This window comes from Lithobates pipiens, unplaced genomic scaffold (assembly GCF_037356315.1).
Source record: "Lithobates pipiens isolate NorthernLeopardFrog02 unplaced genomic scaffold, aLitPip1_a1.2 Scaffold_22, whole genome shotgun sequence".
Classification (NCBI taxonomy): Eukaryota; Metazoa; Chordata; class Amphibia; order Anura; family Ranidae; genus Lithobates; species Lithobates pipiens.
In genome coordinates this window covers 275,624,065-275,637,722 of record NW_027507784.1, presented here as the reverse complement: position 1 = coordinate 275,637,722, position 13,658 = coordinate 275,624,065, and the positions used below count along the sequence as shown (strand labels likewise).

Here is a 13,658-nt window from a genome sequence, read left to right as displayed (position 1 = left end):
TGTGTCTTTTTTCAACCTCATAAACCATGACTTGTGCTATTTCCCATTGTTAGTTTAAATTTGATGAGACTCCTTGATAAATAAGTAGTGGTGCGCCGAATGGAAATTTTGGGTCTGAAACCAAACCCGAAATTACATAAAAAAATAAATAAAATATATATATATATATATATATATATATAATTGTATTATATTTGATGTTTTAATTAAAATCGTAAATTTAAATGAATATGAATTTATTGATGGCCATTATCAGCACCTTTAGTGCAAGAAAAGTTCAAGAAAAAATGCATCCTTTTAAATTCTGTCCTCACTATGGTCAATTGCACTTCCGTTGTGGTGTTAAAATCTTGCTCGCTGCACTTTTGGTCAGTTAAAAAAAACCACACCAAAAACACACCTCCCTGTTTAAATGCATTGAAAACGCTGCAAGTACGCACCTGTGTTACATTTTTGATTTGGTTTTTGAGTCATGTGACCTATGAAAACACACCATAAGCACAGTAAAATTGGGGCAGAAATCACATGCGTTTTCAGTGCCATTAGTGACACCTTTTTCTTTATCGGCAAAATGCCTAAAAGCGACATGCCTGATAAGTTTCGGTCGTGGAAATTTCGGTGAATCACTATACATAAGTCTAATGCCCTGTACACACAGTCGGACTTTCCGACGGAAAATGTGCGATCGGACTGTGTTGTCGGAAATTCCGATCGTGTGCAGGCCTCTTTATAGTCCTGTCGTACGTGGTTTACATCACCTCGTTCTGAACGATCAGATTTTCCGACACCTTTGTGCGACCATGTGTATGCAAGACAAGTTTAAGCCAAAATCCGTCGGAAAAAATCCAACGGATTTTGTCGTTGGAATATCCGACCGTGTGTACAGGGCATAAGAGTGTTCATTTTTTGCTGTCAATTTTTGAACCAGTACAACAGTTAAACATTGCTTCCAATAACTGAGCAGGATAACTGTTATTAAAAAGGCAAGAATAAGAACTTGAAAGTGACAGTCACTTAAGTTACAATGACGTTGAGAATTGTATAAATGTCCATTCACAAAAATAGTCATGACCAGAAATGGCTGCTTTGGTGAGTCTCACGACAACTGTAAGTTTTTTTGGATCTTCAGTTAAAGCAATATTTGCTTTTCTGTGGCTGACAAATCTACTATTCTTCAGCTCAATTCACTGTATAGCTGAGCTTTAGTGATACTTTAAAATACTACTACAGTATTCTCTTTGAGCAAACAGTATGCACTAAAGCAAGAATGCAGGGAAAGTAGGTGTTACTCACAAGATTTTAGATTCCTAAACAATAGGTGCTCTTTAAGTATCACATCAAACAATGATTTTGTGCAATATATGGCCAGGATAATATATTTATGTCATGATTAGGAAACGTTGGCAGCTATTACTGCAAACAAAAAAAGATGATTTGATGGAAATTGAGCCCCTTGGTTTGCCTAGAGAAGCAACTTGTCTTTTTTTTGCATTCTAAGTAAACTACTGTCATGCACTAATTTTCTTAAATCTTAACATAAATGGATTGGTGTGCATGATCTTCACCCATTGTTTAATTTTTTTATGTACCGTACCTTTGTTTTTAGTTGAAAATGTAAAATGTTATGATAAAGAGTTACACATATGATTATTATTCCAATGACAGTACAAAGAAACAGTGAACACTTGTCCTTACTTGTTGTATGTGATTATGTGGCAGAAGTTGTATCCCATTACTGCACCTTGATGGGCAAATGTCTTATCCCATTACTGTGCCTTTGCAGGGATGTCTTCTGCATCGTTAAGAACAGCTCTTTTGTAAGGTTACATTTTGTAATATAATACTCTCCCTTTGAGTATGTTATATTTTTCTTTTTAGAATCACTGGACAAATGGGAGCGCCTGACCGTGGCAGATGCTTTAGAACCTGTTCAGTTTGAAGACGGAGAAAAAATTGTTGTTCAGGGAGAACCTGGTGACGACTTCTTCATCATTACTGAGGTAAGGATGTGTGTTCCACGTTATATAGATTGCATTCTGTTTCTGAATTGCACAACCACTGAAATCAAAATTCACATGATTCATTACATATACTTATTGTAAAATATTGTACAGCTAATCTTGTTTTCACTCTGATCAGTTTGGGCCACCTATATGGTCTATACCTGAGTAAATAGAGCCGTAGACTGCAGTGAAGGGAGGTTGTCAGCATGAAAATGAGAGAAGTGTTATGGCTGAATTTTAAATGTTCAAACTTAAACCGGGTAAACACTATTCGTTGTTTCGTTTAACCCTGGGGAACACTCCGTTCAGCATTCTCTGACCAACATACACACAGGCCGAATGACAGACATTTTTTTTAACTGGCCATTGTCTCCCGACATTTGGCCCATGTGTACCCAGCTTTAGTGAGTCATAGCCTTAGAACAAGCATGTTAGTCAGGTGTCCTTACACGTCTCTGGCTTTCTGTTTACAGAAAGCATTGACTTAATGCCCTGGCTAACTGACACCCATGTTGAGAGTTAGGGTGAACTTTTCTTGATGTTCTGAATAGATGTCCATGGGCTACATTTGATGCTAGTTCAAACAGATTGGCCATTTTGGCCCTTTAGGCAATATTTGGCCATGTGTTGGTCCATATGGTAATTCCACTTGTAACTAAACCACTGTTATAAATCAGCCTCCCTTTCTAAAGATGGACATACAATCAAATTGAGTGATAAACTTTTTGGGAGATTTTCAGGCCATTTAAGGCTATCCCAAAAGACGTGATTGTGTGCTTCTGACTAGTAGAAGCCATCCTTCTACTCTGACTAGTAGATGGCTTCTACTAGTGCTTCTGACTAGTAGAAGCCATCCTTAGCAAAAACAAAGCTTTTTAAATTTGCTGGAATAATCTCTATGCGAGCAATACAATTTCATTTAGGGCATGTTCACAGCATGTCAGTTGATCTGCATTGAACAACACAAGCTCAATGCAAGGACAAATAGAAAACAATAATTGTATATGTGTTCTCTTCAAACCATTAAGTTGTGTAGAGATGCGTTGCAAAAAAATCCAGCATGTCTTTATTTTTACACAGTGCAACATATGTCACCACATTTCAACGCAATGCATTGCAGGGCACTATGGTACATTGAGTAGAATGAAGTGTCGTTTTGTGACACTTCTATAAAGTTAAAAGTAAAAATTTATTGCAGCACCCCTACCCCAAGCACACAAGTGTGCATGTGTTATATGGAGCACAAGTATAAACTGGTATGAGCAAGCACTAAGAATAAAAAAGGAAAGTCTCCACTGCCTCTGTTGGTTAAAGGGTTAGTTCACTTTTTTCCCCCCAAAAATTAAATGGTAAAGTAACTCACTACATGCTCCCAGCTGCACTTCTCTCCTTGCTTGATTGTTTTATACTGCCCATGCAACCAGTGTAGGGGCCCAGGCATCTGAAAAACATAGTAAACAGCCTGCAGGCTGTGTAGCATCATAATGCTCATAATGGTGAACAGACATTAGTCATCACCAGCATGTGACCACGCTGACCAATGAGAATCACTCACGCTGACCAATGAGAATCACTATGAGCCTGGTGTCTCAGAGAAAAGACTGCAGAAAAAAGCATGTCTTTTAAATTCCCAGAATGCTACATCAGATGGCATGAGCATTAAAGGATGATCCTCCAAGAAGATAAGTCCAGCAGGGACCAAGGGTGTGGGAAGAGTGTTATGAGTTTACATTTGCATGTTTTGTGAACAAACCCTTTAAGTTACTTTGAATATTAATGCTTTTGAGAAATATCAGAGGTCACTCCTGTCATTCTTTGGAAGACTTCTGCTTTTCAGTGGCAAAGCCAATTCTATGGTGATTCTAGCAAAGAAAGGTTTCTCCAGCTGTGTCCCTCTGCTGTGACTTTAAATTACCTTTAACATTCCATTAAGAATTGGTGATATAATTTCTGCTTAATTTTCCATAGGAAATGGAGGTTACAGAAAAACAACAGGGGCAGTAGACTTCACTTTCTTATTAAAATACCGGACACAGGAATTACAATATGTTCATTGTTAAGGAGGGGGTAGCAGGGATCTCCTAGCTTAGATGTCTTTACCAAAAAGCAATCAATTCTGTGTGGACTTAAGCATTGGATTCTGTATTTTCACAGAATTGCATGCGCCTTTTTATCCCATTATTTCATTGAAGAATAACAACTCATTATAAAGTAAAAACTAAGGGAATGCTTGATATATTTGGTTTACTTATTTATATGTTCACCATTATAATATAACATGCACATGTAATATATTTTTTCAATCAAGTGAATATGAAATATTACATTTACATATTTCATATTTACTTCTTGCAGCCAGGTAAGCTTGGAATTAGAGCGCCAGGAAACACATCAATTTATACACATGACTATATGTTCCTCTTCTTGGTCACCTAGATGACCGAGAGGAAGAACACAACCTTTGTTAACATAGACAAGACTGTTTTAATTAATCAGTTTATACTGGCTGTCAATTAGCATGCTAGGAGTACTGGTTTTCTTTTTATTAGGTGAACAAAATGAGCTGCGCTAAAAACAATGAAACTAGAAAATAATCAAACACCAAAAAACCTAATCAACCTATACCAATAGACGTAAAAACAATATTAAATTGACAGAAAAATGTGATTAGTGAATAGTATACATGAATACTAACGTATCGTCATAAAGTGAATAAAGTGTATACTAGACCTAAAATGACATTGATGTGAATATTACAAAGAAAACCCCCACAATAATTAATGTAGATTGACACAAAAAAAAGGGTTATAATGTGTGCTAGATTTAAACGAATAGTATTAACTAAAATAATATTCAAAAAACCATAAAAAGTTCATATGTGATGAAAAAAATATATTTATATATAGTCCCAAGATTAATATTGGTTCTTCAAACTTGACATAAAGGTGCAAAAATATCCACAAATGCGTGTATATAAAGACAAAAAAAAAAATTTTTTTCAAAACAATCCTCCACCAGTGAGAAGAGGGGCCGCTTACCAGAGCTTAAGATCCCAGTGTTAGTGAGATCAGTAAGGCAACAGCACAGAGGTTTCTGGGTGAACCGTCACAGGCATCCCACCATCTCCATCTCCAATATGAAGCCTCCAATCGAGAAACGAAGGTGTCGTAGATTGCTGACACCACGCTGTCTCTATCTCCAATACGAAGCCTCCAGTCCGGGAACGAAGGTATCGTGGATCATATAAAAAATCAAAGACACTCGCATAGCGTAAAACCACTTGGTTTAATAAAGTAAAGTTTAAAAGATTTACACTCACATGCGTAAAGAAAAAACGATCATATAAAAACGAGCCGGCCGGACTCGTGTGCCGCCCGCACTTCCTGGTTGGGCGTAGAACGCGGAGACGTCAGAACGCCTATCTCCCTACGCGCGTTTCGTCACGAACGGACGTGTTCACGGGATGTTACTTCTGTACAATTTTTAAATTAAAATAAATAATTGAAATGAATGGAAAGCCAAAATAATTAGCATTTAGGCATGTTGGAGAAATATCTTCATGACCTGTTCAGTTCTGTTCTAGCAAACTTTTGTACTGTACAGGTAGGTGTTATATCTCTGTTGCTCTTATCTTGATTTATTTGGTTTATGGATATCTAAATAGTAAACTGAATAGCATTTGCTATCAATAAATAATTGTTTTACCAACCAGGTGGGGAACTTTGAGCTTGTACATGAACTTGATGGACCCATGCCTGTATTTCTTCTAGGGAGTCAACACCAAAGAAATCAATATTTTGTGATAGATATAATACAGAATAGACTTAAGATTTATATGTGTACTTGATCAGTTTACTTAAAAAAATCATATCAATATACAGTAGAGTGTGAATTTGTTGTCCTTAAAGCGGTAGTAAACGCTACCAGATTTCTTTTTTTTTTTTGGGCCCCCTGCAATGTTTCGCATATATTTCCACATTATGATAGACTTACCTTTAGTGCGGAGCCTTGTCACTGCTGCCATCGCTCCCATCTTAGTCTTCCTTCCGGGTATGAGCTCTCTGGTCATTTAAATGGGCTGCAAGTGCATGTGCACGGGACTCATATTGTATAAACACATTGAATTTTAATGGTACACAGCTTTCAGTCTTAAAAAAATTCAGCATTTACTGTCAATAAAAATTCATACCCCCTAAAAAAACATGTAACAATAATATAAGGCAGGGAATATTTATCACAACCAGGTGTCTTGCATATAATCCACCACATATTTGATTTGATAACATTTTCAAACATTACATATTACATAACTCTTTCCTACAAATGTAGTAACGTGCTTCATGAACAACGTTCACTTCTTAAAAGAAATGTCATACTTAACTCCACTGTGCAGTTCATTTTGCACAGAGTGGCCCTGTTCCGCCTATTCTGGGGTCCCCCTGGCGGGGCTGGTAGCCCCCCCCCCCCGCAATGGGTGTCCTGCTTCTGCACGTATTCAACAATGGCTGCGCTGCTATCTATCCAATCAAGAGCTGAGACAACAGGCTGAGAGGTAGAGTGCGTCTCTGCCGTGGTAACGAATGGGCTCAGGTGAGTAAAATGGGGGGTGGTTGCTGGTCAGAAGTTTTTTCACCTTAATGCATAGGAAGGGGAAAAAACATGAGGGCTTACAACCCCTTTAACCACTGAAGAGAAGCTACAGGGGTTAATATCCAATGTCCCTACTAGATAATCAAATTAATCTTAATCTGTTTAATTTAATAGCACCATGGTATCTCTACTTATCTCCTGCATGTTAGTTTCCTATACATAGATCTGTAACTAAGATGTTATCCATGATGTTATCCACTCTTGCAGTGCCCCCCCCCCCCCCCCCCACCACTGCAAGGGTAAATGCTAATTGTGTCTAGATGATACAGGAAAAGGCATTATTGCTTACCCTATTCCCCACTCTGGCTGACTCTAACAAGTCCTCAATGTCATTGCATACAATTCAGGGCTCTTCATTCTGCATTGTGCATGGAGAGGGCGAACATGCAACTATGGCTGACAGCACCTTAGATATTAGACTGTGAGGTATTTTGCCTTGTTTTGGCACCTCTGTATGCAACAAGCATTTAACCCACTGCAGGGGGAAATTTTTGGTTGTGCCTGGAAATAGGATTTAATTATGTATATATGTACACAGGAAAAAACATATCACTCTCTCTTTTTTGGCGCTAAAATCAAAATGGTAAATAAATGCTCCAGTACAAAGGAAACATGGAATACTCAACTATTCTGCTGCCCACAGCATTGATTGCTCCTGTACTGATGAGAAATTGCATGAGAGGTGCATCTCAAAAAATTTGAATATCATCAAAAAGTGATACATTTCAAGCATTTCTTTTAATGTTAAAGATTATGGCTTACAGCTAGTGAAAACCCAAAATTCAGTATCTCTGAAAAGCAGAATATTACATAAGACCAATACAAAAAAGGATTTTTTTTTCTCAAATAAATTTATTAAAGAAATTAAATTACAAACATGGCATAAATTCCAGATTCAACAAGTTACAGTGTACAATCGTTATACTTATCATCACTTTACACCAGCATTCAACATGGTATCTTCATTATGCACCTTCAACACACTACCCTACAGGGCCCACTGCACTGTCTAACATTAAGCAATACTACAGATTTTAAACCTTAAGTAACTAGTTTAGATTAATAGTCTGTCCAGTATGAGATCCACCGGGGAGAGTCCCAGGGTATCCAGCCAGGGTGACCACAATGCAAAGCCTTTAAAACAGGACACCTCCTCCATGTAGTGGAATATGGGGGTTGGAGACAACACCTGCGGAGTCTCACTGGATTGAGCCCTAACAGCATGTTGCAGCTGCATATGGTAGAAGTACATAGTCTGTGGGAGTCGACATCGCTCCCGCATGTCGGAAAAAGTGCTCAATTTGCCCGCCACAAAAATGTGGTTCAGGTGCGTGACTTCGTGTTTCCTCCACCGATGCCCACATGTCAAGGATTGCAGTTCCGGATAGTAACCATTGTCCCTAATTGGGCTGAATTTGGTAAAGCCTTTGATGGCCTTTAAGTGTCTGGCCTTGTTCCATATCTTTTGGAACAGAGCAAATGTGGGGAACTTCTTATTGGATTTTGCATAGGCCAAGGCCTCCAATTCCTTTGCTACGTCATTAACCCCCCGTTACTTGGCACAGAGGGGCCTTGATAGGGTCTGTTTCGGAGTTCCCCCCCCCCACCTCCCCTTGTGGCAGAGACATGGCCCGTGCATGGGCCGTTACATAGTAAATCCACAGATTAGGTAGGGCCAGGTTTCTGCAATTGTTCCAGCTTAACTCTTGAAGCTTTGTCATGCCATAGGAAGGACCTTTGGATGGAGTTGATGATACAAAATATTTTAAGGGGGGCCACTAATGGGGTTTTATGTAGAATATATATAAGTTGTGGCATGAATATTATTTTTATGAGGTTTACTTTACCTCACAGGGACATTTTTAGTCTCAACCAAACTTTGATTCTATCGCGAATGTGACCTAGCAGGGGTGATAAATTGAGGGGAATATAATCTAGTGTCTCAGGGGTGATGTATAAAACAGATATTTAAAGCTTGAAGTCACTTGAACATTGTGTAGTGCAGGACCCTGGCTATCAGGTCCCACATCTATTAGCATTAATGAGGATTTGGTCCAGGTAATCACTAAGCCGGAGTGCATGAGTTTTTTGAGAAGTCCCTCCTATTTTAAACCACTAATAGATGGATTAGACCTAATTAAGGTGGCCATAGGCAAATAGTAATGGGGACAAAGGGTAGCCCTGTTGGGTACCCCTGTGGAGATGGAAGGGTAAGGAGATGTGGCCCGCTTCTCTAATAACTGCCTGTGGGGAGTCATAGAGCAGCCGGACGCAGGACAAAAACATGTCCCTATATCCAAACTTGCCCATAACTGTCCAGAGGTATTGCCACTCTATGCTGTCGAAAGCCTTATGGGCATCCAATGACAGCAGTGCCCTGTCTCCCACAGTATCCGGTTGGGCTTGCAAATTAAGAAAAAGTCTGCAGAGATTTATGCCAGTTGATTTTTGGGGAATGAAACCAGACTGGTCCGGGTGAATGATGGAGGAGATAACCTTATTGAGTCTCAAGGCTAGGATCTTGGCTAGGATTTTAATATTAATTTGTAAAAGGGATATTGGTCTATATGAACCCAGATCCAGCGTGTCCTTACCCTGTTTCAGTATAAGCACAATATTGGCTCTAGTCATAGATACTGGCAGACACTGACATTGCCTGGCTGAATTAAGTACTCTAAAGAGATGGGGTAGAATGGATCCCTCATATTGTTTATAAATTTCAATCGGGAGGCCACCGTCCCCTGGGGCCTTGGAATTAGGGGAGAGGCTAATTGCCTCTTGCAATTCCTCTATTCTAATGGAGACATTCAGAAGTGCTTTTTGGGATGCGGAAAGGCGGGGCAGCTCAACGGCCCGTAGGTAGTTCTGCAATTCCGCCTCCGAGTAGCCTGCATGGCTGGTAGAGATCTGAGTAATATTTCACCAGCTCCTACACGATTTGGATAGGAGTGTTCACCATCCTTCCCTGTTTGGTGCGTAGAGCAGAAAAATATCAGCTGCTGAACTGGTAATATGATCAAATGCCTCCTGCATGGCCAGCCAGGCCTCCCTATTAGAATCACTAGGGCTAACAATAAACCATGTCTTAAGCTGGCTCACCAATTGCTCCACCTGCTCCTTCTGTACGCTTGTTTTAGATTTAATACCCATAACTTCAGTAATAAGGATACCTCTCAGGAATGCTTTAAAGGCATCCCAAGCTGTATTCAGATTAGGGTGATCTGCATGATGTAGCCAAAACTCTGCAATTGCATTGCTTATAACATCATGGGAGGGAAATAGGTTTAACCAAAAGGTATTGAGTTTCCAAGGCGCCCTCGGCAGGGTCTTGTTAGGTTTAGAAATCAGATAGGCAAATAGGGGAGAATGATCTCTACTTATCTCCTGCATGTTAGTTTCCTATACATAGATCTGTAACTGAGATGTTATCCATGATGTTATCCACCCTTGCAGTGCCCCCCCCCCCCCCACCACTGCAAGGGTAAATGCTAATTGTGTCTAGATGATACAGGAAAAGGCATTATTGCTTACCCTATTCCCCACTCTGGCTGACTCTAACAAGTCCTCAATGTCATTGCATACAATTCAGGGCTCTTCATTCTGCATTGTGCATGGAGAGGGCGAACATGCAACTATGGCTGACAGCACCTTAGAGATTAGACTGTGAGGTATTTTGCCTTGTTTTGGAACCTCTGTATGCAACAAGTTTTTAGATTTAATACCCATGACTTCAGTAATAAGGATACCTCTCAGGAATGCTTTAAAGGCATCCCAAGCTGTATTCAGATTAGGGTGATCTGCATGATGTAGCCAAAACTCTGCAATTGCATTGCTTATAACATCATGGGAGGGAAATAGGTTTAACCAAAAGGTATTGAGTTTCCAAGGCGCCCTCGGCAGGGTCTTGTTAGGTTTAGAAATCAGATAGGCCAATAGGGGAGAATGATCGGAGATACCCCTGACTAAGAATTTGATATCATGTAGGAAGCGGGACATTTGGGTTGTGCATAGGCAGAGATCTATCCTAGAGAGGGAGAGATGTGTCTTAGAAAAACTGGAGAATTTTTTCTGCTGTGGATTGCGGCCCCTACAAGGGTCTATCCACCCCACCTCCACCGTGAATTTCTGCAGTGCTGTTCAAGCAATTGTGCAGCAAGTCACCAGAGGGGGATGTTTATCCAGGACAGGGTTCATATAGCAATTAACCATTTCAGCCCCGGAAGAAATTACCCCCTTCCTGATCAGAGCACTTTTTGCGTTTCGGCACTGCGTCGTTTTACTGACTGTTTTACTGCAGTCATGCGATTTGGCTCCCAAACAAAATTGATGTCCTTTTTTTTCCCACAAATAGAGCTTTCTTTTGGTGGTATTCGATCACCTCTGCGGTTTTTATTTTTTGCGCTATAAACAAAAAAAAGAGTACATTTTCAAAAAAACTCATTATTTTTTACTATTTGCTATAATAAATATCCCCAAAATATATATATATATAAAAAAAACATTTTTTTCCCTCAGTTTAGGCCGATACATATTCTTCTACATATTTTTGGTAAAAAAAAAAAAACGATTGGTTTGCGCAAAAGTTATAGCGTCTACAAAATAGGGGATAGTTTTATGGCATTTTTATCGATCTTTTTTATTTTTTACTAGTAATGGCGGCAATCAGTGATTTTTATCATGACTGCGACATTATGGTGGACACATTGGACAATTTTGAAACATTTTTGGGACCATTGGCATTAATACAGTGATCAATGCTAAAAAATTGCATTGATTACTGTAAAAAGGTCACTGGCAGTGAAGGGGTTAACCACTAGGTGGCTCTGTATGGGTTAAGTGTCTCCTAAGGAGTGATTCTAACTGTGGGGGGAGGGGCTGTGTGTGACACATCACTGATCACCGCTCCCGATTACAGAGAACGCTGATCAGTGACAATGTCATTAGGCAAAACGGGGACATGCTTGTTTACATTAGCATCTCCCCGTTCTTCCTCACCGTGAGACGATTGCAGGTATGCCCACAGACATCGAGTCCCCGGGACCTGCGACCATCTTAAGCTGCCTCTTAAAGGGCAATGTTCAGGTATGTTAATCTCCCTGTACATGACCTTTTGCCGCAGTATATCTGTGTGAGGCAGTCGGGAAGCGGTTAAGGTCACCCACAGCAATCAAAGGTAGGTCAGAGTTGCTTAGCTGAAATGCCAGGAGGGTTCTCAAAGCCTCTGAGTTAAAAGGAGGCGGGACATCTAAAGCAGCCAAAATGCATTTCAGTTGGTACTCTTTACATAGCAGGATCACATACCTCCCCTCAGAGTCAATCAGTTTGTCATACACCTGGAAAGCCACTAAGTGGTGTACCAGTACACTCACCCCCCTTGAGTAGAAGGTGTGTGTGGAATGGTACGCCCATCCAACCCTTGAAAAGTTAACACAAGATACTGTCTCTGGAACCAAATGGGTTTCCTGAAGGGCATAAATAGCAGTTGAGTGCTTTTTGAGGACGGTGGACACCATGGTAGGTTTGAGTGGGTCTGGGAGACCCCTAATATTACAGGACAGTATTGGGACAGTATTCATCTAAAAGCAATACAGAATCTGTGGTAGCGTGAAGAGCCCCAGGCCTTCTTGCCCAGGGTAATACATATTTCTGCACAGCAGAGTCAGTCACAGGGCATTGGATAAGTGTCTAGGCATAATTTTACAGTGAATGCGTGGTGGCTGTAAGTGAGGTCAATAGTTCTGGAATTATAGCAGCAGCTAAGTTGAACTGTGAAGAAAAATAGTGAACTAAGAACAGTAGAGTCTCCATTACTGTGTGACTGAGGAAACATTCGCTAGCCAGCAATTTCCGACTCAATTGGTCGGTTGACAACTAAAAATAAACAAACTGCACAACTGCTTCGAGCAGCACAACTGGCACAACAAAAAAAAAAGGAATTTTAATACAGAAATGTTGGCTTACTGAAAAGTATGTGCATGTACAGTATAGTATGCACTCAATATTTGGTCGGGCCTAGCATGGAGTTGATCAGCCTGTGGCACTGCTGAGGTGTTATGAAAGCTCAGGTTGCTTTGATAGCGGCCTTCAATTCATCTGCATGGTTGGGTCTAGTGTCCCTCTTCCTCCTGACAATACCCCACAGATTCTCTATGAGGATTAGGTCAGGTGAGTTTGCTGTCCAATCAAGCACAGCGATACCATTATCAGTAACCACCTCAATACATGGCACTTACACCCCCTTCCTGCCCAGACCAATTTTCAGTTTTTAGCAATTTCTCACTTTGAATGACAATTACTCAATCATGCAACACTGTACCCATATGAAATGTGCGTCCTTTTTTTCACACAAATAGAGCTTTCTTTTGGTGGTATTTAATCACTAGTGGGTTTTTTATTTTTGTGCTATAAATATAAAAAGACCGTAAATTTTGTGGAAAAAAGGACGCAAATTTGTTTCTGTCATAAAATTTAGCAAATTAGTAATTTTTCTTCATAAATTTTGGACAAAATTTATACTGCTACATAGCTTTGATAAAAATAACCCAAATTAGTGTATATTATTTGGTCTTTGTGAAAGTTATAGAGTCTACAAACTATGGTGCCAATCACTGAAAATTGATCACATCTGATCAGGCCTTCAGTACATCAAGTTTATCTAATTTCTTGAGACACTAAAAAGTCAGGAAAGTACAAATACCCCCCAAATTAACCCTTTTTAGAAAGTAGACATTCCAAGGTATTAAGTAAGTAGCATGGTAATTTTTTTTTAAGTTGTATTTTTTTCCCACAATTCTTTGCAAAATGAAGATTTTGTTCAAAAATTTTCTACAAAATTGTCATATTATCTCACACACAGCATATGCATACAACAAATTACACCCCAAAATGCATTCTGCTGCTCTTCCCGAGTATAGCGATACCACACTGTGAGACTTTTATACAGCTTGGCCACATACAAAGGCCCAACATTAAAGTAGCACTTTCAGGCGTTCTACGAGCATAAAT

General features: G+C 39.7%; 1 protein-coding gene across 3 annotated transcripts in view; it reads left to right on the top strand.

Moving 5' to 3' along the window:
• Positions 1-13,658, top strand: part of PRKAR1B (protein kinase cAMP-dependent type I regulatory subunit beta) — a 372,623-nt gene that overhangs the window by 297,528 nt on the left and 61,437 nt on the right. For all 3 annotated transcript variants that reach the window (XM_077449057.1, XM_077449058.1, XM_077449059.1), the window contains one exon: positions 1,879-2,000. In XM_077449057.1, coding sequence (XP_077305183.1) covers positions 1,879-2,000 — 122 coding nt within the window. The remainder of the gene's footprint in view (positions 1-1,878; positions 2,001-13,658) is intronic.